The sequence below is a fragment of the Typopeltis vanoorti genome, chromosome 20, assembly GCF_054136105.1.
Source record: "Typopeltis vanoorti isolate ZY-2024b chromosome 20, IOZ_Tvanoo_1.0, whole genome shotgun sequence".
NCBI lineage: Eukaryota > Metazoa > Arthropoda > Arachnida > Uropygi > Thelyphonidae > Typopeltis > Typopeltis vanoorti.
Genome location: NC_143568.1, coordinates 57,808,466 through 57,833,670, shown reverse-complemented (window position 1 = coordinate 57,833,670; position 25,205 = coordinate 57,808,466). Strand labels below are relative to the sequence as shown.

At 37.7% G+C, this 25,205-nt stretch overlaps 1 protein-coding gene across 1 annotated transcript in view; it reads left to right on the top strand.

The window, feature by feature from the left end:
• Positions 1-24,400, top strand: part of kermit (PDZ domain-containing protein GIPC-like protein kermit) — a 149,931-nt gene extending 125,531 nt beyond the window's left edge. The window contains exons 5-6 of the mRNA XM_090410166.1: positions 8,092-8,173; positions 23,556-24,400. Of these exons, the coding sequence (XP_090266292.1) occupies positions 8,092-8,173; positions 23,556-23,734 (261 nt within the window). The 3' untranslated portion in view covers positions 23,735-24,400. The remainder of the gene's footprint in view (positions 1-8,091; positions 8,174-23,555) is intronic.
• The last annotated feature ends 805 nt before the right edge of the window (positions 24,401-25,205 follow it).

Genomic DNA, 25,205 nt, shown 5'->3' with positions numbered 1-25,205 from the left:
AGAAGCTAACTGCAATAGAACTTGAGCTAGTTTTCAATCACATTGAGCATGCTAAGGAAATTTTGTTTGATGCTGATATGGAATGAAGCTTCAAAGTTCGCCAAAATCTTGATAAAGCAGTTGCCAGCTATTGCATTGCATGACGATGAAAAAGTCAAGCACCATTCAATCATCATCACGCATATCAAGGATTTAGGCCTAGTGTGGCCTGTTCTGGCCTTAGAAGTCATCGTTGAATCGTTTAAGAGGACGTCCTGGTTTTCTTTTTCCTAATGGCTTGTACTTACTTTAAGACATGTATTGGTAATCTTTCTATTTTCATTCTTTGAACATCTTCCACCTTTTATATTTTTTAATTTTTTCTATTACTGATTCTTGATTTAATTCTTTCATAATTTCTTCGTTTCTTTTATCATCAAACAGAGCATACTTTGCAGTTTTTCTCATAAACTTCATTTCTGCTGTTATTAATATTTATTTATTTTTTTGTTTTATTGTCCAGATTTCACTTCCATACATTAAGACTGGTAGGGCTAATGTATTGCATACTTTTAGTCTGGTTTGTTTTTGAACTAGGTTTGGTTTAAATATAGAATTAATTACACCTGTTATTTTTAAATATTTTCAATTTTTAGGTTTATATCTTTTTCATTTTCATATGTGATCATACATCCTAGGTAGTTAAATGAATTCACCTGTTCTAAGATCTTGTTATCTATTACTATTTTAGTTCTTACTGGATCTTGTCCTTTAAAGGCCATAGATTTTGATTTTTCTGTTGATGTTATCATACCATAATCTTTGGCTATCTCATTTAGATATGAAATAGCTTTCTGTAAGTTATCTTCAGAATTTGTAATTATTATTTGGTCGTCGGCGAAAAGGAGAGTGCTTAAGTTCGCAGTAGGAGAAAGTTTAATACCTTGATGGAAATTTTTATTCCATTTTATTATTATTTCATTTAGGTAAATATTAAAAAGAGTTGCTGAGAGGGAACATCCCTGTAAGGCCCCTTGTTTTATCTCTCTCATATATGATAGCTCATGATTTAATCTTATTTATATTTGATTATTTTCATATATACTTATGATAGCTTTTAGGATATTATTTGATATTTTCTTTCTTTTAATATATTATCTTAAATTAAAATGCTTCTTTTAACTTTTTCTAGTTGAGTGTATTCCTGAAAATACTATAGAAGGTAATTTATGCACTAAATTAGCTTTGCAGCAGAACTTCCCCCCTCCCCGATTTACATATTTTTCTGGGCTGTTCGGGGCGTATGCTGCAACAAGCCGGATGGTACGGCCACCGTACTTCCAGTCTACCGTTATTAGACGTCCCATGGCGTCCTTCTGGACGTTGAAGAACCCCCCCCGCGATTGGGGGGGCGAATTAGTATCCCCACCCCTTGCGAGTGAGCATCCCCAAAGCACCAGTAGCTAGTGACTGGGTAGCTTCTCGAGAAGTTCTCCACGTCCCAATGCTTATAAAAATGGGTTTCTTGAATCAGGAGGATATTAATTTTGTACCTTAACATTAGCTTCCAGACAGTGCTTTGTGCAAAGGGGTTGCGTAAACCGTTGGTGTTTAAAGTGGCAATTTTAAAATCCATGTTGGTATTTGGAGGAAGGGGGGGTGTTGTCTGTTTGTTGCTCTACATGTTCCACCTGTGATTCACTATCGAAGCTGTTTGGAATATCCATAACGAAGTCGTTTTGAAATTCCATTTCTGTGATGCTATAAATGTCCGTGCTGCAGATATGTGAATGGGGTTCTGCAGGTTGGTCCGCTACTGGGGATAGGTTTCCTGTCTTTGTTATCGCCTCCTCAAGGGGCTGGGTGCCTTCCCGTTGGCTTGTAGTTTGGATGTTGTCCATTTCATCTTCTGACGAGAGTAGGCTGCTTTGTTTAGCCTTTTTTGCCTCTTCTGTTTCTGCCTCTCTTGTGCGCTTTATTGGGGCGCAGGTTGTTACAACTTCTTCCTCTTTGCTGCGGGTTTCGAAGTTGGCTGTTATTTCCTTGATGTGGCGGGTTACCCTGGGTGTCTTACCCGTTACGGGTTTCATGGAGGTTGTGTTTTCTGCTAGTGTTTCTTTTTCGGTCTGTTGCCGGAGCTCTGGAAAATCGCTCCCTGATGATACCTCAGGTGTACCGAGGGGTATAGCCCTGATCGGTATTATGGTCCCTCCGGCTGCTTCTGAGGTTGTTCTGTGTGAGCACATGTCCATTTTATGGGTCAAGTCCCCACATTTAAGACAAGCTTCTGTGCAGTTTACTATTTTGTGCTCTGTTGATTTGCAATTTGTGCACTTTAGTTTTGGGCATTCTGCCCCTAGGTGACCCTCAGAGTTACATCGGAAACACAATCTTTTAACCCCCGGGTAGTTAACCATGACTCTTGTTTGGCCCACTAAAATGAAGTTGGGAACTTCCTTTTTCATATCCATCTGTACTTCAACATCGCCTGTTTTCCAGCCTTTGTAATCTGGATGTTCAAATGCTTTGATATTAATAATATTGCCCCATTGGCTAAAAAATTTCTTGACGTTGTCTTCATTCTCCAGGTATTCCAAGGGAAATCTAATTATTCTTAACGTTTTTCGTAAACTCCCTATTAAATAAGGTTTAATTGTTTGTCCCGCACAGGGAAAACCTTCTAATAATTTGCTTCTTGTTTGGTCATTTTTAACTACAATTTGGAATCTTTCTTTTGAGTACGGTGTGAAACTGTATATGTTTTCTGCCCCTACTGTATCAATCAGAGCTTTCACTAACGTCCGCTCATCTGGGAGCCGCTTGACTTCGATGCCAAGCGTTCTAGTTCTGGGTAAGAATAACAGCATTGTTGGGGGAAGACCTAACTACTGGCTGTAGAAGGGGGGGGAGGTAAAGGAGGGCGAAGTCGGGGAACGCCCGGTGTCCCTCACAACAAGCAAAGAGATACCAGAAGGAATGGGTAAAAGAGCCAATAATAAGAAAAAAGGTCTTACCAACGCCGAGGTACTTCTGTAGAAAGTGAGCATGGAGCTCTCTCTTCGGGCCGTGGGAAATGGATCCTCTTTTCGACTGGTAGGCACAGGTTCTTTCTTCTTCGAACTGGAGCTGTCTTTCACGTCTTGGCGAATAAGGTCTCTTCAGTGGGAGCCAGGCCCAAGTTGAGATACCAGGCAGAAGCTTTAGCAGGTCATCTCTACCTATAGGAGTTGCCAAATGGTGTGCCACCCTTTTTTAATAAATTACTCTGGATTTAGAGAAAGATGTTGAAAGTTTATTTTTCACTTGGTTAGAGTATAATAAATTTAGTTTAATCCTTTATCCAAGTGTGAGCAAACAACAGTGTTGGTATCTTGCTCCACCTTTGCAACGAGTTGCCCTGGTGTTGTACCACCTTATCCCAGTCCTGAAGATACTTTCAGATGTAAACTTTGTTTGCTCACACTTGGATAAAGGATTAAACTAAATTTATTATACTCTAACCAAGTGAAAAATAAACTTTCAACATCTTTCTTTAAATCCAGAGTAATTTATTAAAAAAAGGGTGGCACACCATTTGGCAACTCCTATAGGTAGAGATGACCTGATAAAGCTTCTGCCTGGTATCTCAACTTGGGCCTGGCTCCCACTGAAGAGACCTCGATAAAGATCGAAACTAGTCTGGGTAGTGGCCCTTCCCTTAATGCATTACATTAGACATATCCGCAAGGAGATGCGTTTTGCATTATAGGAGATACTGAGACAGGAGTGTTGGTAGCTTGCTCCACCTTTGCAACGAGTTGCCCTGGTGTTGTACCACCTTACCCCAGTCCTGAAGATACTTTCAGGCACAAACTTTGTTTGCTCACACTTGGATAAAGGATTAAACTAAATTTATTATATTTACAAGAGTGCTAAATTCACCGACCAATCACAATGTAGCCTCGAATCCCAAATGTGGCATTTGTTTTGTGGAGGGATTTTTTTTTTTCCCCTCTTTATATTTTTATGGCAAATTTTTGTTGATCTGAAGTGACACTAATTATTTGTGATGTCGTTCATTCTCAATGACGGAAAGTTTATTGAAGATTAGGACATAGGTGAGGTGAAAGAGTCTCACCCACAGAGAGAGAGAGAATACTCAGTCTGTGGTTGTTGTAGTATAGTTGGAAGGAGTCCAACTATACTTCTATAGTTGGACTCCTTCCCTTCAGACACAATCCCACAGCATAAGAATTATTCACTATATGGGCTGGAAGCCTCCTGATGTGTTACCATCAGGTTTGATCTGCTGTTCTATAGAAATGCTTTATTCTATACCCTTGAATAGGGGGAGGATTAGAATCACTACAGTTTGGATGCTTTGAACAATACCATGCATTATATACATGCAGAAGCATATAAGAAGAGAAGGAGCAGACTGAAACAAAAACTGTTTTGGACTAAATATGGTCACAGCTACTTTGTACTCCCAATAAGCAAGGCAATGGTAGTTCATCTGCCATGTAGAGTCTTTTGATATTTCTCTCAACTAGGGAAAGTATGCTTTAATTGTTGGTGGAGTCACCTGTGTTCTCCAAAACACTGTTTGTGGAGACAAGCTATGCTGTAAGGAAGGCAGGGTTGTCTTGGATGGGGGGGGGGGGGGGCATGTATTTCTCAATATGTCCAAAAATATCTGTTATTTATTATTAAGAAGATTGATAAATCCTCTTAATGTTAGTAACAGTACTATTTGTGGAAAGTTTTACTGCAGAGTTATAAGGTATATCAGACTTCACTAGAAATTATATTCTTGTTTTAATCCTTTCCTGAAGCATAAGCATACAAAGTTTGTGTGTGAAGTATCTTCACGACTGGCCTTCTTGTATGGAGAGGCTATTAACTTCATCAGTTGCCTCAGGATTCCATAATATTTTTGCATTATGAATACTGCCACCACCACCATCACCCAAGATGTTTCAACTTTTACTGAGGTCTCATCATTAGGAGCCACACATAGGAAGATACCAAAGTAAAATCAGAAGTCATATTTTCTATATACAAGTTATAAAATTCTGTATCACCATATTAAAAACTCTGGATCAGAGATAGTTGAAAGTTTTATTCCTAAGTTACAAAGCATACGTGACAAGAAATTATCTTCTTCTTTTCATCTATTATCCGAGCATAAGCAAAGTTTGCATGTGACTGACTTCATAACTAATGAGACTTCAAAAAAATTTTTTTTTGCATTAATGGATGCTGAGACAATTAATGTGAAGTCAATAGCCTTTACATACAAGGAGACTAGTTGGGAAGATACGAGGGTGGTCTAAAAAGTTCTCTATCTCGACCATAGATGGCAACACTATCGGCAGGATTTTTTTTTCTCTAAGTTGATACATCTGTCATAAGAATCCATGTGAAATTGCAAGTCATTTTATCAAGTAGTTTGTTTTATGCAGCTGTCTGAAGCAAAAGCAAAATTTTATCCATTTCAAGAGTCTGTATCCCTTGAAATAGATAAAAGTGAGTATCATGCAGTTATAAAATTCTTTGTAACAGAAGGCTTAACGGCAAATGAAATTCATTCGAAGTTCATAAAAGTTTATGGGCACTCTTCTCCTTCATTTTCGACAATTAAGAAAAGGGCTGCCGAGTTTAAACGTAGCTGTACCAGCCTTGAAGATGATCCACGTGAAGGACATCTAAAAGTGTAACAATACCAGAAATCATTGATCAAGTGCACGATATGGTATTGGATGACGGGCGAGTCAAAGTGTGTGAAATTGCTAAGACTATAGGCATTTCAAAAGAATGTGTAGGATATATTTTGCATGAAGAATTGCAAATGAAAAAGCTTTGCACAAGATGGATGCCATGCTTGCTCACAAATCAAGAGCAAGCAGATGAAAAATGCACTCGCATGAAAATCTCTGAACTGCTTGGAGCGTTTTAACAAGAATAAAACTGATTTTGTGCATCAATTTATTACTATGGATGAGACTTGGATTCACCATTACATACCAGAATCCAAATAGTAGTCAAAACAGTAGACAGAAGATTTTGTGCATCAATTTATTACTATGGATGAGACTTGGATTCACCATTACATACCAGAATCCAAATAGTAGTCAAAACAGTAGACAGAAGCCGATTGTTCAGTATCAAAGAAGAAAAAGTCGGTTCCATCAGCAGGAAAGGTCATGGAATCGGTGTTTTGGGATGCTTTGTTTATTAATTATCTTGAAAAGGGTAAAACAAAGCATTCCAAAATACCAATTCCATGACCTTTCCTGCTGATGGAACCGACTTATTATTTTTCTTATTATTATTCCAATCTTTTAACCAGACTAGACGAAAAAATTTGTGAGAAAAGACCCGGTTTGCAGAAGAAAAAAATCATCTTTCATCAGGACATTGCACCAGCCCACAAAGGTGTTTTGGCAATGGAAAAATGAAGAGATCTGCACTATGAATTGTTGGAACATCCACACTATTCCCCAGATTTGGCTGCCTCTGACTTCTATCTCTTCCCAAAACTAAAACTCTTTCTCACTGGTCAGCATTTTTCTTTGGATCAAGAGGTAATTGCAGCTGTAGAGGGGTATTTTGCAGATCTTACTGATAACCACTACAGGGATGGGATAATGAGGCACTGGAGTATTGCTGGAATAAATGTATTAATCCTACAGGAGATTATGTTGAAAAATTAGGGTGAGAACTTTTCAAACCACCTTCATATGTCAGACACAAACTTTGTTTACACATAGTAAAGGATTGAAGCAAGGATATAATTTCTTGTCAAATATAATATACTTTGTAACCCAGCAGTAAAACTTTCTATAATTATTTCTGATTTGGAGTTTTTAATAATATGGTGATACACCATTTTACTACTTGTATATAGAAAATGTGTGATTTTTGCATTGATTTAACCTTAGTATCTTTTTGGGTCTACTTCTGCTGATGAAAATTTGATAATGTTTGTCTTTGGGTTGCCCTAGAAGTAGAGAAGTTCTTCTGACTTGGAGTGGTAGGTTTTTGTCATTGGATGGAGCTGAGGTTTCAGAGTTGTCTTGTGGCGCCACCATTGATTATACAAAATGATGAATTTAGAATGATCCTTTCAGATCCATCAGTAAGGTTTACAGTGATCTAAAAGATATCCCAGAATTTTTAGAGATGACCCCTCCTCACACATGCACACTTTAATTTAGGTCAGAACATTAGTTTGGGAGTGGCTCTTCACATGATGTTTTTGAATTATGGGATATTGAAGCATCTGATGTGAAGTCAACAGCTTCTACACAAGTAGACTAGTTGGGAAGATACTCCACACACAAACTTTGTTTATACTTGGGTAAAGGATTAAAATCTACCCTATATATATAAAATAAGCCTTTTTATGTCATGTTTGTATGTCACGATTTTTGAAACGTTTTGAAACTCGGGGGCTACCCTGAGTCGAGTCATCAGAATTCAAGGAGAACCAGCCTACCAGTCCGGAACTCAGGGGGGTTGGGTGACGTCCCCACTTTTGAAGACTTGACACTCAGAGGCTACCCTAGGCACCAGGGTGGGGGGTGGAACCCCCTTTGCGAGTCTTCAAAATTCAAGTTATCAGAATTCAAGGAGAATTGGCTTACCAGTCTGGAACTCAGGGGGGTTGGGTGCCATAGGGGGCATACCCCCCGTAGTAAAAATATAATTTCTTATCAAATATAATAAACAGTGTTATTTATGCACATTCTTCCAATTTCCTCAACTTTTGCATGCAGCCAAGGGCAGAGATTATTATCCAGACAGTTTTCGGTATCCTGAAAATGGAAAAAAGAGGAGTACCCAGGCAGTTATTTTATTTATTTATTTTTAACCCCACCCCTTTAAATGTCATAAATTTTTACCTACTCTGTCATTTTCCTCATGGTATTGGAAACTTCCTCACTGAAGACTACTGTTACTTAAGTGTATGCTAAATTAAAACCATTCTAACATTTAAATCATTTTCATTTAGTGAAATATTATTGTTATCATTTTTACATTTATGTTGATATTGAATATATTTGCAAAACCAGTTAAATTAACTGCATAATTATTGGATATTTTTTAATTCTACCAATTATTTTTCAGCCCACTGATGTTGTTCAAGCAGCAGTTGACAAAATTAACAGTCTTCTAGAGTCTTTCATGGGTATAAATGATTCTGAATTAGGTAAGAAATATATTAAAGCATCAAATTTCCATGGAATAAAGACTCATCATGGCAGCATTGCACCCTCACACACAAAGCTCATTGAATCCACACAGCAACCATATAGATTGCTGTGAGGATTCTAAAGAGAAGTTAGTAATGATTACATTATTATTATTGTTATTATTATCCTTTTCTTGATCTCCATGGAGTCAAGAATCATCGTGGGTGGTCAACTGAAAATCTATTATACCACTCCTTAAATCAGTTGTTCTTAACCGGTGTTCCCTGGAACACTTGTGTTCCGCAAACTGGTTACAAGTGTTCCGCTGGTGAAAGATGTCACATGACACAGTTCTGAGTGTAATTGGCTAGTCTGAATAAAAAATGTCGAGGGAATTATTTCCGTTATAACAGAACAATTAACAATATTGGAAGAAAAGATTTCAAATTGCTTTCCTTCCTTAAATACACACAATTATTACTGGATATGAGATCCATTTGGCATAGTTAATACATAGAGTGTGAATTTTCATTACAAGAAGAACAACAATTAGTTACCTTGTCAACAGATTGTACTCTAAAAATGAAATTCTCTGAAATAACTCTTGAGGAATTTTGGATTTTTGTGCAAGCTGAGTACCTAGCTCTCTCTACAAGGGCACTGAAAATTTTGTTAGTTTGTTTTCAACATCATATTTCTGTGAGCTCGGTTACTTATTAATCCATATAAAAACTAAAAAGCATGAAAGATTTACTAATATACACAAAGAGATGAGGGTAGCTTTTTAACACATACACTGCTCAAAACAATTAGCAGATATTTTAGTTTCTGTCAGCTAATTATAAATTTATGCAAATAATTATAACTATTGGGTACTTTATACATGAATAAATATTTCTTACTTATGGAGAAGATGCAATTGATGAGATATTGTTTAAATAATCAATATTTATTACACATTTAACAAATTATACATTTTAGCGTGAAATAATTTTAACAAGAATAACAACAAAAATATCTCCTATGGTTAACCTAATGGGTGTGCGCTTCACAACCATACTCCTGGGGAAGGAGTGTCCTAGGTTCGATTCCCGTTGGTGACGTGAGGAGCTGAAGGATCTTCCTCAGCCATAGCCAAGTTAGCCGGTCTTGGGCATGGACAGTAGAGTTTTTCCCCAGTTTATCCTGGGATTTTTCATCCCGCAAAGCAGGCAAACCGGCCTTGAGAACTCAACACTACAGGACATAGGATACACCGGGGCATAGGGCTGACCACCTTATCCTGTGAATGGTTTGAGGTCCGATGATTAATAAACTCTCGACACCACAAGGTAAAAGAGATTAAAAGGAAGATGAAATGAGATGAGATATCCCTTAATCGTTTTGAGCAGTATATTAGATCTGATATTTCTGAAATCTGCAAAAGCCGACAAGCTCAAGTATCACATTATAATATGTTTCATTTTTATAAAAGGCAAGTCCATGCATATTTTTATTGTTAGTTTTATGACCCTAATGCTTTTGGTGTTCCCCATATTTTTCTTATAATCAAAAGTGTTATGTGACTTTGAAAAGGTTAAGAACCACATCCATAGACTACACATTCACCACCCTCTCATGCAATGTAGTCCATGCTCTTACCACTCTCCATGTAAAAAAAAAAAAAAAAAAAAAAAAAAAAAAAAAAAAAAAAAAAAGCTTACTTTCTCCCTTTTACTCACTACTTCCTTCCCCTTTTTCTATCATATGAAAAATTTCCTCAGTGTTAATAAGATTATAACCCTTCAGCAGCTTCAAATGTTTCGTATCCCTCCTTTGTCTTCTATCCATCAATAATTCCAGTATAAATCCACAAGTGAGTATGAGTATGTGGATCCCAGATTTCATTTAGCTGTATTAAACTGACATCCCCATTTCTGAATATCTCCCTGTAATCCCATGACTATATCATTGACATAAAGATTGAACAGTAATGGTCCCAGCACTGAACCTGTGGAACTCCACTTGTAATGTTTATACTCCCTGACACTTCTCCCCCATATACAATTTCGGATATCTCTCAAAAAGTTACTAATCCAATCAGGGCTGGTGCTAGGCTGGACATCGCCTGCCTGCAAAGCTGAAATGGGCATCCCCAAGCAAATGACACTTTATTTATGTTTATTTTTGTCATAATCACGTGGAAAGAATTTACAAGAATTTTTTGTAAATTTGTAACTTTTTCTAACTGTAAATTTGCAGCAACTATATTGACTTACCTAATTATTATTACTTAAATTGTTTACAAAAATTTAAAGAAAGAATGAAACTTCATACTAACACTTTGAAACACCGCTCACCTTGTAGTGGCACTTGCTTGCACTGCAGTCCCGCTTCACTGGCCCTGAATCCAATTCACTAACCTGATATCCAAATTCATATGTTGCAAGTTAAAAACTTATATGGCACTCTGTCAAATTCCTTTACAAAATCAAAAAAAAAAAAAAAAAAAAATGAAGCGTATTCTTTGCCCTGATCCACTCTCCTGTTACCCTATTGTAAAAGGTAACCAGATTACGAAAACAAGAGCACCCTTTAACAAATCCATGCTGGCCTGCATAAATAATCTTGCCCTCGTATGTCCAATTCTGTATATAGTTTCTTAATAATTTCTCCAAAATTATAACTACAGGAGAAATACAAACAGGCCTATAATTTGATACTTCCATTCTACTACCACCTTTATACAATAATATTATCTTATCCTCCTTCTACTCTCCAGGAGCCTATTCCATTGTAAGACTTTCATTGAGCAGCTATATTAATGACAAACTCAGTTCATAGCACATTCCCTTAAAGCACATGGTGAAATTCTGTCTAGTCCCCCTGCCTTACTGACATTTAGAGTACTTCAAGTACTTGGAATACATCCTCACCATCCCTTATCCTTCTAGGAATAAAGCCTGCTGAACCAGGATAGATCACACTAATAAAGTGATCACTGAATAACTCAATTCTGTAATCTGCATTGGTTACTCAAGTCCCATCTCCATCCAGCAAGGAAATCCCCTTCATAATCATTTTTACTCCTACTCACCACAAAGCAAAAAAACTCCTTGTTGTCCTGCTTTGATTGCAGCATTAGTCTCCTCTTGTATTCTAATTTTTCTCCCCTTACAATAATAGTTACTTTCCTAGCCTGAAGTCTTATATTCTTCATGCAACTGTTCTCAACCTCTCTCTTTATATGTCTTCCATAATATCTTTTTCATCTGCACCTCTTTAATTTCTCTTGTCATCTGTTTGACTCCAAATCACTTCATCTTCTTCCCTTGAGGTCTACAATCTGCCATTGCTTTCGAGAGTTTTTTCTTAAGTATCTCATGTGGTCTAGTGGCTAGGATACCTGGCTTTAACCCACTAGGCCAGGGTTTGATTCCTGGCATGGGAATTTGAAATTTTTTGACACTGGGGAGTTCTTTCACTTGGTGGAACAGCAGGAAGGAGCGATGACAAGGGGCCATCCCTGGAAGTTACGAAATGAAGCTGTGCACAAGAGGGTGAGAAGTGTTTTTTTTTTGCGTGGAGGGTGATTGAGCCATGGAATGCATTGCCTGATAGAGTTAGGTGGATACTGAATACCTGAATACTGAACAAACAAGGGTGCTAGCAATTTAGGATTTACCTGAACTAATTTTATTCTTATTGGCTTAAACAGCAATGGAAAATGATGGTACATCTTTATATGCAGTGTTCTTGAGATATGACGCTATGTCTGTTGACTGATTGACTTTTGACCCTTTTCAAAATGTCCATCTCAATGAAAACCATGTAATCAAATCTGTGCAAGGCAGTTCAAATGCACAATCTATATCATGTACAGGGGACCCACAATCTCTATTTTTGCATGTAAGCGGCTTCCTCATTGCCCTAGAAATTCTTGCAATATGGATTGTGCAAACTTGATGAAAATTTTGCATTCTTGTGTGCTGTCACTTGCCCCTCCCCACACACATTACTTATCACCTCTGCTTCCTTTAAAACATTTCTTACATTCATATATAGCATTGATCACTGCTTTTCAAATTTCAGAATCTTAGATTTCACAACGTTCAATTAGTACCACAATTATTTGTCTGCACAATCTAAGTCCTGCAGAGCCATAACATTACTTTTATTGCTTGTAGCTCTCCTCAGCTTTGCATTAACTGCGTATCTACCCCTCTTCCCCATTTCAACTTCTAGTAATCTATAGCCCACTTATCTTATTGTACAATGGGTAGATAAGTTGGGATATGGGATGGGATACTCAGTCAATTCAAATTCTCACGGAAAGCACAAATAATTATTTTTTCTCATTATAGCTCTGATTTGCATCATCCGAAAACTTGTAATAATCTCTGTAAACTATTTCCTACATATCTCCAAGTTTGTTACCCCCTCCCAAATTACTATCTATATTATCATTATTATTATTTATTATTATTATTAACATCTGACCACAATTGAGTCAGAGACTCATCATTGCAGGTACACACTATTGCACACAATACTCATCCAACTATACCTTAAAATGATTCAATGTGTCATTGAGTTTGTTGTGAATGGTTCCCATTCACAACACACTCAAGCAATGCACTCCACTCACAAACCACTCTCCATACAAAGAACCTTCTCCACACTCCTCTGCTAACACCTCTTTATACAGTTTCCAGTGATGGCCTCTTTTTCTACCCCCCCCCTCCTCTCATTCTATGAAAAATCTCTTCCATGTCAACCTGATAATAATCCTTGACTAGCATATATGTCTCAATCATATCAACTTCCCCCTCTTTCTCCTATTCATGAGGCTTTGCAATTTACATTCTCTCAATCTGTCCTCATACTCCACATTCCAAAGACCACTGACATATTCTTATCACCATGAAAACCTGGTGACCAAATCTGTGCACAATAATAATCCATATGAGGCTTGATCAAGGCCTTATGCCAGTGGTTCTTAACCGGTGTTCCCCTGAACACTTGTGTCCTGTGAACAGGTTACAAGTGTTCTGCCGGTGAAAGATGTCACATGACACAGTTCTGAGTGTAACTGGCTACTTTGGATAAAAATGTGGAGGGAATTATTTCCGTTATAATAGAACAATTAACAATATTGTAAGAAAAGATTTCCAGTTACTTTCTTTCCATAAATACACACAATTGTGACTAGATACAAAATCCATTTGGCACAGTTAATACATCGAGTTGTGAATTTTCGTTACAAGAAGAAGAATTAGTTACCTTGTCAACGGATCATACTCTAAATATGAAATTCTCTGAAATAACTCTTAAGGAATTTTGGATTTTTGTCCAAGCCGAATACCCAGCTCTCTCCACAAAAGCACTGAAAATTTTGTTACAGTTTTCAACATCATATTTGTGTAAGCTTGGTTTCTCAGTATTAAACCATATAAAAACTAAAAAGTGTGAAAGACTTCCTAATATAGAAAAAAGAGATGAGGGTAGCTATATCACATATTAGACCTCATATTTCTGAAACCTGCAAAAGCCAACAAGCTCAAGTATCGCATTAAAATAAGTTCCATTTTTATAAAAGGCAAGTCCATGCATATGTTTATTGTTAGTTTTATGGCCCTAATGCTTTTGGTGTTCCCCAAATTTTTCTTATAATCGAAACTGTTCCGTTACTTTGAAAAGGTTAAGAACCACTGCCTTATACAGTGGCATCATAACCTTTTTATTTCTACATGTCAGGGTCCTCCACATCATTGCTATTATCCGATGTGATGTCTTCATAACTTGTGCAAAGTGGCCACTGAATTTCAGGTCCTTGTCCAACACCACTCCCAGATCTCTCATTTCCTCTACCTCCTTTAAAGGTAGAGGAAATGAGAGATCTGGGATCTCTCATTTCCTTTGCATCCCATCATTGCTTATCAAATTTCAAAACGTTACACTTTGCAACATTGAGCTGACAGTTCCATTTACCTGCCATTCGTGCAATCTATTCAAGTCCTCCTGAAAGGATATATGAATAGACATGCAGCAGTATCAAAGAGATGGGAATGTATGTGGAATTATAAAGTAGGTAATTATAATAGTCTTAGACGTCAACTTGGTGAAGTTTCGTGGAGGGAGGAATTGGAAGGCCGTGATATTATTAGTGCTTGGGAAATTGCGAAGGAACATTTGTTAGCAGCAATGGTAAGCTGTATTCCACGAGTGAAGAAGAGAACACAATTTGGGGTAAAGTGGATAACAAACAATATTAAACAGGAACTGCATGCGAAAAAGAGGCTATGGAAGAGATATAAGGAGACAGGTGAAGAGAAGATGCATGAAGAATATAAGAGACAGGCCAGGAGAGTGACTAATATAGTAAGGAAGGCAAAACTGGAATATGAAAAAAGATTGGCTCTTAGATCCAAGGAAAATCCTAGGGAATTTTTTAGCTATGTGGCCAGTAGGAGGAGAAATGACTGTGGAAGAATGACATTGTGGGATAAAAATGGGAATAGAGTGACTGATGCAGAGGACATAGTTGAATTGTTCAATGAACACTTTATTGGAGTATTTCATCCTGGAGGAATCAATTTTAATACTAGAGGGATAAGGCAGGTTTTAGGTTTAGAGGTGCAGGAGGCAAGTGTGTTCCACATACTGAATACTCTGGATGTTAGTAAAGCAGTGGGACTGGGTGGTATTTCACCACGAGTTTTGAGAGAATGTGCTAAGGAACTGACATTGCCTTTAACCTGTCTTTTCAATGAAAGTCTGGCTGCGGGAAAGGTGCCCATGGAATGGAAGGAAGGTAAGATAGTGCCATTGCATAAGGGCAGTAGCAGACTAGAAGCGTCTAATTATAGGCCAGTTCATGTGTCATCAGTAGTTAGCAAGATCTTGGAGAAAGTAGTGAGGGACCGTATACAGCATTAGGCAGATGAGGGTAATGTTATTTGTGAGAGCCAACATGAATTTGTGAAGGGGTGCTCTTGTTTTAGCAATATGCTAGCCTTTTATGATAAAGTTACAAGAGCATTAGATGAGGGAAGGGCATATACTGCCAGTTTCCTAGACTTAGCAAAGACATTTGACAGGGTGCCACACGATAAGCTGATATTCAAGTTGCAGCACATGGGTCTGGATTCAGGATTGGCTATCCGATAGGTATCAGAGAGTTGTGTAAGGTGGAGCAATATCAAAGAGGCAGAAGGTTACAAGTGGTGTTCCACAGGGCTCAGTGCTGGGACCTATATTGTTTAACCTTTATATCAATGACATTGTCCGTGGGGATATTCAGTTGTTGCGGATGATGCGAAGCTGGGAAGGGTTATTAGTAATAGTGCAGATGTGGTAGCCCTGCAAGAGGATTTGAATAAGTTAGACAGGTGGGCAAATAAATGGGGGATGTCAGTTTAATGCAGCAAAATGTAAGGTCTTGAGGTTTGGGAAACATCGATGGGATACTGCATATTCTATGGGAGGAGTCCTACTGGAGGAAGTAGGGAAGACAAGAGAGATCTGGGGTTGATGATTGATAGAGAACTGAAATTTAGGGGACATATTGCAAAGGTAGTGAAGGTAACAAAGAGGATTGCAATAATGAGAAGGACACTGACCTGCAGAGATAAAATGATTATCATTCCATTGTATAAGACATGATCAGACCACACTTAGACTATTGTTCTCAGATCTGGTCACCAGGATTTGAAGGGGATAAATTAACTGTGGAAAGGGTACAAAGGCAGATAACAAAGGTGGTGTCAGGACTGTACAATGTTAGTCATGAGGATTGGCTGAGAGTGTGTGGATTGCAGAGTTTGGTAGATAGAAGGAGGAGAGGCGATATGATAGAGGCTTTTTAACTGTTGAGAGGTGGTTACAGGGTTGACACTGGGGAGTTCCTTTGCTTGGTTGGACAGCGGGAAGGAGTCGTGACAAGGGGCCATCCCTGGAAGTTACGAAAGGAAATTGTGAGCAAGAGGGTGAGGAGTGGTTTCTTTGCATGGAAGGTGGTTGAACCATGGACTGCATTGCCTGATGGAGTGGTGAGATCGAGAACGGTCAATGCGTTTAAGGAGCGTTATGATAGACTTTGTTTCATAGGAGGGACTTCCCTCGATGAGTCTTGATAGACTCGTGTTTCTTAAAAAAGGACCTCCCACGATGAGTCTTTTGACTCCATGAAGGCCTGAATAATAATAATAATAATAATATAACATCTGCTTGACTCTGTATTGCTCTCCCCAATTTTGCATTGTCTGCAAACAGCTGCATATCACTAGTTAAACCCATCTCAATATCATTAATATACAAAATGAACAACAATGGTCCCAAAATTGACCCCTGCAGTACATGCGACCTTCCTCTTAAGAGATACTGCACCCCATATACAACTTTCTGATACCTATCTGACAGCACATCACTGATCCAACTCAGATGTCTTTTATCCAATCCCATCTGTTTCAATTTATTTAATAGTTTCTCATGTGGGAGCCTATCAAAAGCTTTCGCAAAATCCAAGTACACTACTGTGTATGCATCTCCCCTGTCCAAGATATTTGTCACCTTGTTATAGTACATAAGTTAGTTAGTAAAACATGATATACCTTTAAAAAACCCATACTGATGATCACAAAGAATAATGCTGTTTTCAACCGAATTCTGTATCCGACTTTTTATCAATCTCTCTAGTACCTTCACCAGAAATCGAGATACACAGATTGGCCTATAATTTGAAGCCACAGTCTTAATCACCACCTTTATGCAGTGGAACAGTTTTACCTTCTTTTCACTGTTTTGGAACATGTGCTGTTGTAAGACTCTTATTAAACAGGCATGCCGATGCTACTGCTAATTCCATGGATTATTCCCTTAAGATGTGTGGTGATTATGTCATCAAATCCTATCACCTTACTGACACCAAGGTTATTTATTTCCTCAAATACCTCTTGCTCACTCACAATTAAGCCATCCTCTCCTATGTCCTCTATATTTAATTTCCTCATGATTCCATCCTGATCAGGATGAAATACCCTTACAAATTGATCACTGTACCTCAACAGTCTCTTCTGCAGTAGTTACCATTCTACCATTTTTATCTATTAACATCATTTTGCCATGATCATTCTTCCTTCTACTTGTCACGTATCTAAAAAACTCGAGGGTTTCTCTTCACCTGATTTGCCAATTTCTGCTTACACTGCACTTTTGTTTTTCTTATTAACTGAATCACACTCCTGGCTTGGTCTTTATACTCTTCTTGCAACTGATTATTACCATTATTCATCTTGTACTGCCTTCAAAGTACCTTATTCCAGATTTCATGTTTAAGTCCCTCATTCATCCTTTTTACACCTACCTTATTCAATCTTTTAGCCTTCAGAATACATTCACAGATTGATGCTGTATGTGTTTTTTTGTCAGTTCCATAGCAGCATTTCCCTACTGCTCAACTCCTCACCTCCCTTATGAAGTAGCACAATCTTGCCTTCCCTTTGGAACTTGACCAAATGCAAGACTCATATTAAAAAAATTTGTCAAGGCAGATGTCAACTCCCTGACACATTTCTTCAAAATACGATGGGACTTAATATATTATCAAGTCCCATCTTATTAACATCAAGTTTGCTCAATTCGCCATATGCCACTTGCTCACTTACAGTCGGTCTTTCCTCCTCTCCTCCAAAATTGTAAAATATAAAGAATATTTATGGATTTAATAATTTATCAAGTAATTATGTCTCAGTAGCTGTATAAATTCTAATTCTTTCCCTCTGTCCCACTCTGTCCTCATAATTGAAATCCGTGATAATAATAACTCGACCTGCACTCATCATGCTAATTTGTTAGTGCATGTAATCTACAATCACCCCTATACTACCAGAATTATAGCAGACACAAATTATATATTTCATCCTATTAGCCTCTATCCCATACAGAATGCCCTCTACTGAACTGCCCTTCACATCCCTGTCCTCCTGACAAACTTCTCTTTTTTGGCTTCAAAATCTTAGCAAAACTCCCCCCCCTACAATCCTGTTCCTGCTGTCCTCTCTGAATATACTATATCCTTTGCTATAGCTTATGTTTACCTCACCTCATACTATAATGCTTTCAAGCCATTGTTGCTATTTCCTGATCTTGCTTCTGCATTTTTGCAAATATTTTTGCTATCATCATCAGCAACATTGCTCTCGTCCTTCATGCTCTTACTCCTATTATGAGAAACATTAAATTCTTCCATCTCTACTTTCATCAGTATATTAATCTCATTCATTCGGTGCTACAAAGTCTGTCCTTTATTTCAGATACTTCTGGCATTTGTAAATAAATCATATAACTCATTTATTATTATTATTACCACTTCAAGACCTCATGGAATCAAAGACTCATCTGGGAGGTCCTTTTTAAACATACACACACAGCTCATCATACCATGTTTTAAACACATTCAAACTCTTTGCAGACACCACATTCTCAGGCAAGGCATGCCAATCATTCACAATTCTGCACAAAAAAAACCTGCCTCTCAATTCTCTACTCTCACCCTCCTTATACAGTTTCCGGATGACCTCTGGTTCTCCCCTTATCTCCCACTATTCTCTGTAAAACTTCTCCGGCATTGATCCTATAACAGCCCCTTACCAAATTGTACGTCTCGATCATATCCCCCCTCTTCCTCCTGTCCACCAGACTCTGCAAATTGTATCTTCTCAATCTTTCCTCATACTCGACATTCCCGAGGTCAGAAACTACCTTAGTCAGTTTCCTTTGGACCCTTTCCAACATTTCTTCATCCTTCTGAAAACCCGGTGACCAACTATGGGCACAATAGTCCATGTGTGGCCTAATCAAAGGCTTACAATGGAACAAGAATCTCCCTACTTCTACACGTCAGTGTCCTCCATATCATTCCCAGAAGCCTTTGTGTTGTTCTTCACAATTTTGGCAATGTGTCCCTAAATTTTAGATCCTTATCCATTATCACCCCCAGATCTCTTATTTCCTCTACCTCCAACAATATATTCTCACCAAGCATAAATTCTGCATCCCATCTTTCTTTTCCAAATTTTAAATCCTTACATTTTGCAACATTGAACTCACATCCCCATTTCCGTGCCCAACCACTCAATCTATTCAAGTCTTCCTATAAGGCCACAACATCTTCACTACACTTCATGGTTCGTCCCAACTTAGCATCATCTGCAAACAACTGAATATGTCCATCCAAATCTTCACCTATATCATTAATATACACGTTTAACAGTAATGGACCTAAAACAGACCCCTGAGGCACTCAACTAGTGACTTTCCTTTTCCTGGATATCGCTCCCCCATACACAACTTGTTGATACCTATCAGATAGCCAGTCTCCAATCCAATGCACCAATCTAATATCCAACCCCATCTGTTCTAGTTTGACTGTTAATCTATCATGAGGTACTCTATCAAAAGCCTTTGTAAAATCCAAGTATATTACTGTGTATCCTTTTCCTCTGTCCAAGGAAGCAGTCACTTTATTGTAATAAGTAAGTAGATTACTAAAACATGACCTCCCTTTAGCAAATCCATGCTGTCCATCAAAGATAATATCATTATTATCAACCCAACTCTGGATCCTAGTTCTCACAAACTTCTCCAACAACTTAACCACAACACCTGACACACAGATAGGCCTATAGTTTGATGCTTGAGTTTGATCACCTCCTTTATGAAGTGGCACAATCTTGCCCTCCTCCCACTCCTTAGGAACTTGACCAAGTGTGAGACTCGTATTAAAAAAATATGTCAAGGCAGGTATCAACTCCCTGGCATATTCTTTCAGAATATGTGGTGATATATTATCAAGTCCCACAGCCTTATTAACATCTAGTTTACTCAACTCCCTACACACCTCTTGCTCACCTACAGTCAGTCAGTCTCTCCTCCCCATCATCAACTGCTCTCAATCCCTCTATGAAGTCACATTCACAAGATTGAAAGATCTTTATGAACTGCTCATTAAGTATCTCCACCACACATTCTGCATAAGCTGTCTTTATACCATTTTCTCTAATCATTGTCATCCTTCTATAATTATTCTTTCTTTTGCTGGCTACATATCGAAAGAACTCCTTAGGATTCTTTTTGGCTTCATTAGCCAACTGCTGTTCATAGCTCTCTTTAGCTACCCTCACTAACCAAGTCACCCTCCTTGCTTGGTCTTTGTAGACCTCATGGAATTGGTTATTTCCACTTCTCTTATGCTGCCTCCACAATGCCCTTTTTCTCTGTATCGCATGCTTAATCTCTTTATTCATCCATCTCACACCCACCTCATTTAACTTTCTCACTCTTGGAATACATTTAGACATTGCATCTACTAAACAGTTTTTGAAAATCCCGCAAGCTGCATTGATCTCTTTTCCAGCACTCCTCACTCCATGCTACATCTGCAAGCTGTCTCCTGAGTTCTTCATAATCACCTCCCCCCCTGTAGTTCCACATATACCCTTCTCTCACTGAGGTCCTCGCACTGCTGGCAACCACCCAGGTAATCACCTCTTGGTCACTCTCACCAATTGGTGGATGATTTGAAACCTCATTTATAATTACATCCTCTGATGAGATGACCAAATCCAAGACCCTCAATCCTCTTGTGCCCTCTGTTACATACTGTCTGAGGTAGTTATCCCTCAAAAACTCACTCATTTTCTTTTACTTCCAGTTGCTATCTCATCATTCCAGTCTATATGGCCATAATTAAAATCATCCATAATGATCACCCTTTTCTTATTTACTTGGCTAATTTGATTGTACATTTCATTATCACCACCATCCACATTACTTGGTCTATAACAACATCCCACCAAGTATTTGATTCCATTCACCTCTGTCTCACACTATGCTGCCTCAAAACTACTGGTACTATTTCCCTCTTGCATCTCTACTTTATATGAACATAACTCTTTCTCTATCATCAATAGCCTTCCCCTGTCTTTTTACCCCTTCTGTCCTCATGAAACACATCATACCCTTCCATCTCTATTCCTGTCAGGATGTCATCCTCTTCCAACCATGTCTTACTTATTCCGACAATCTTTGGGTGAACAGACGCAATTAGTGTAACCATTTCATCTGCCTTGTTTCTTATACTTCTAGCATTTGTATACAAACACAACAGCTCATTTCTGGATCTACAGCTAGTTCCACTGATACCACCCACTCAATGTGATCTCTCCATGCTCGACTGGGGCCATTTCCCTTTCTGCTTCTTCATTTTAAAACCCTTTTCAATTCCAACTGTTTCCTCTTGATCCATGGTAATCCCATTCCTTTCCTGCCTACACATGCTCATCTCCTCTTGGAGCATCAACCTTTCTCATGCTGTGTACCCCTGTCCCCCCTGAGGCTCCCGGTTTCCCTGCTCCTCTTGCACACCCATTCTCTCATTTTTATGTAATCAATGTAACCTAGGCTAACTCTTAGCTCTAACTCTTTTTCATCAGGCCCCTGTGTGTCATAAATTGCCCTATTTCCTCCAGATCTAATAATCCTCATGCATTTTAGGCCATTCTCTAATGCTGATTGCCCTAACATGTGCATTTACTATTGCTTTCAATGTACATACTCTTCCTGTGCTTCTCTATACCATGATACCCCATTTAATTTCCCTGTCCAGTTTACACACTTGCTCTCACCTCTTACTGATCTTTGTTTCACTACTTCAGCCTTCTTTCTCTTACTCTCTTGCTCTTTCAGATCTTCTCTTACTTGGAAACTTCTATTCATCTTTAATTCTACCATTAATCTTTCCTTCTTCTCCATGTGAGGGGCCTGTTTGTGGTAGAAGAGACTTTCCAACGATGGTACTTGCCTTTCTCATTCTTTCTCTTTTTCTTTGCTTTTCTTTACATATTCTTTGCTCTACTTCTACTGAGTCTTTTTCACTATCATATTTTCCAGACTACCATCACTGGAATTCAACTCCTTGCTGTGTGTTTGCTGTTTGGTGTGACCCATGGATATCCAGAAAAGGGGGGAATCCTGGTAATCTTGTGCAACTTGGCCTCTGCTTTGGCAAGACGGGTGGTCCTGGATGGCCTGTTCAGGATCAATCAGCTAATCGGATCAATCCTCATAGAAACATCATGTCAATAACAATTCAAACAAACTACTCAGAGCAACATCAATGGGAATACCAGTAACAGTAATATCCCATAAAACACTCAATTCCTGTCAAGGGATAATCTCAGAATGGGATCTCCTAGATGTTCCTGATGAGGAGATGTGTTGAGAGCTGAAAGATCAAGGGGGTAACAGATATAAACAATCCTGATCCATATGGATGGTCACTTGGTTCCAACCAGAAACATCATCCTTACTTTTGATACTCCTAAGCCTACGACATCTGTTAAAGCAAGGTATCTCAGTTGTCCTGAGATATTTCAAATGCTGGAAATATGGACATGCCAAAACTGCCTGTTATGACTCTGCCACCTGTGCCTGATGTGGAAGTAAAAAGAATGATATCAGTCTTGCTCTGCAGAGAAAGCTAAATGTGTAAACTGTCAGGGAGATCATCCAGTATACTCCCACACATGCCAGAAGTGGAAAGATGAAAACGAAATACAAAAGATAAAAAAAGAACAAAATATATCATATCAGGATGCAAAATGGAAGTTGGCCACTACCACACCTGTTCTGAGATCCTCTTATGCTGAGAAGGTAGTAGTTACAAAAATGTTAACAGCTACTCAGACTCGTATATTTATTCCACCATTTGATAATTTCATGATACCTGAACTTTTTATGATCATGACAGTTTCTTTATTGATCACATCATTTCCACGATGTACAGTACCACTCTAAAAATGGTTCTATTCAGTGAGAACCCACTTGTGAAAAAAATTATGGCAAGGTTATCAATTAACAACAAACCAGCAGACCCTACCACAAAAAAAAAAAAAAATGGATACTTCAAGTTATTTTAAGTGGAACTCACCCAGTGATCCTGGCACATCCAAAAAAGGAACCATGGACACCCAATATATCCAATATATCTTGAGTCCATGGGTGTCCATGGTTACTTTTTCAAAAGGAAGAGATGCCTCAATGAAGTATTTCTATACTACTCGTCAAGAACTAAATGGTTTCCAATATGTATACTGGAAATTCAAAAAATGAATAATGCCTTAGTCTGTGAGATTTATTCCTATTAAATGTATTAATTTATTAATTTTTTTTTTCTGCAGTTTCTGACATGATTGATAAAGTGATATTTTGTTGTAAGCAGTATACTTAATTATGTAACTATACAAAATGATGATTTTGTATACATAATTAAGTATACTGCTTATGGACCGAAATGTTGGATATTATTGTTGGGATATAAAAATGATAAACATATTTATTCAGAATTATTTTATGTTTCAGCAACTCAGATTTGGGAACTTGGTAGAGAAAAAGCCAATCCTCATGACTTTGTAACAGCTATTGATAGTTCTGATCTTGAAGCATTTGGATTCACTGATGACTTCATCTTCGATCTCTGGGGAGCTATTAATGATGCCAAATCAGGAAGATTGAGAAAAACTGAAGACAAAATCATGTGAGAGGCCACCCTAACCAGATTATTTTGTGGGGTGTGAAATTCATGAATATATTGCATAATTTAAAAAAGAATAGTACTGAAGTGGAATTTATGTAAAATATTTTAAAATGTTGTCCAAATCTCAGTTCTTAAAAAAAAAAAAAAATACAAATTGTTAATGCCATCCACTTTGAAAATTCCCATTTATGTTTAATAAAACATTACACTTGTCCACTTCATGTAAGTTACCAGGTAGGATGCATACAAATGTAATATATTTCTAATCATCATTTTAAACAAGAAATTCAATATAATATCATACACTGTATTCTAGATTGAGATCATAGTTTTATATACAGTATTGATTAATAAAATCAAGCCATTTTTTCGTACTGTGGTGAAGATAGTGGAATATTTTACATACATAAAATACTTTTTTGTATATCTTCACTGTTCAGTTGTATAGAGTTCTAATAGGAAAGTTTAATTTTCTTATATTATTTCCTTACTTCAACTCTAAATTCACATAAACATAACCTTCTGTGATTGAATTAGCATATTCCTAATTGCGTTTTCTAGTTTTATGTAATATTAGATTTCCAGTTACTCTTATCTCAGTACCTAGTCATTGTCATTTGTTCAGCATTAATTAATTTTGGACTTAAAATAATAAATTTTCTTATTTGTATATGTTCAAATGGAAAATTCCATTTGATTGTGTGAGAACTGCTCAGTGCTTTCTTTAATCAGTGACTATAATTATTATTATGAAAACCTCCAGAGAATTTACCATAAGAGGCCAGCTGAGCTCTCACACCATTATCTCATCACTTCTGCAGCAACTTATTCCACTTCCTTACCAGTTGCTAAAAGAAAAATGTAGCCTTCGTGCTTTTGTTAATCACACTCCTACACAGCATAGGGGATCACCTTTTGTAGTTTAACATTTGCCCACATTTGGAGAGATTAATCTATTTGCATCTTCTAAAATCCACGAAGCAGTTTGTATGTTTATCATATCACCTCTTCTCCACCTGTATTCCCTTGATATGTCATACACATCCAACATTCTAGTGTGTATATTATACCCTCCTTGAATCTGGAGTCAAAATCAGATCATAATAGTCCAGATGTGATCATAATGAGCTTTTGTAAAGGAACTCATGATTTTCTTATAAGTCAGTGTCCTTTTCAGCATTATGATTATTACCTTGATATGTAGCTCATGAAGTTCAGTTATCTAACCCTCATTCACTTTGAGATCACTACCCTCAATTTCTTGAAACAAAATCCTATTAGTGTAGCATGTGCTTCAGATTATCCTCAAATTAAAATGCATAACTTTGCATTTAGCAACAGTGAACTGGTATCCACTATTATTTTCTTCAACAGTATTGATGCAGTACTGATATCAGCATCTGGGTAATCCTAGCATTCCAAATGTCTGACTTGTATAATGTACCATTATTCCTCATCTTTCATGCAACAAGTGA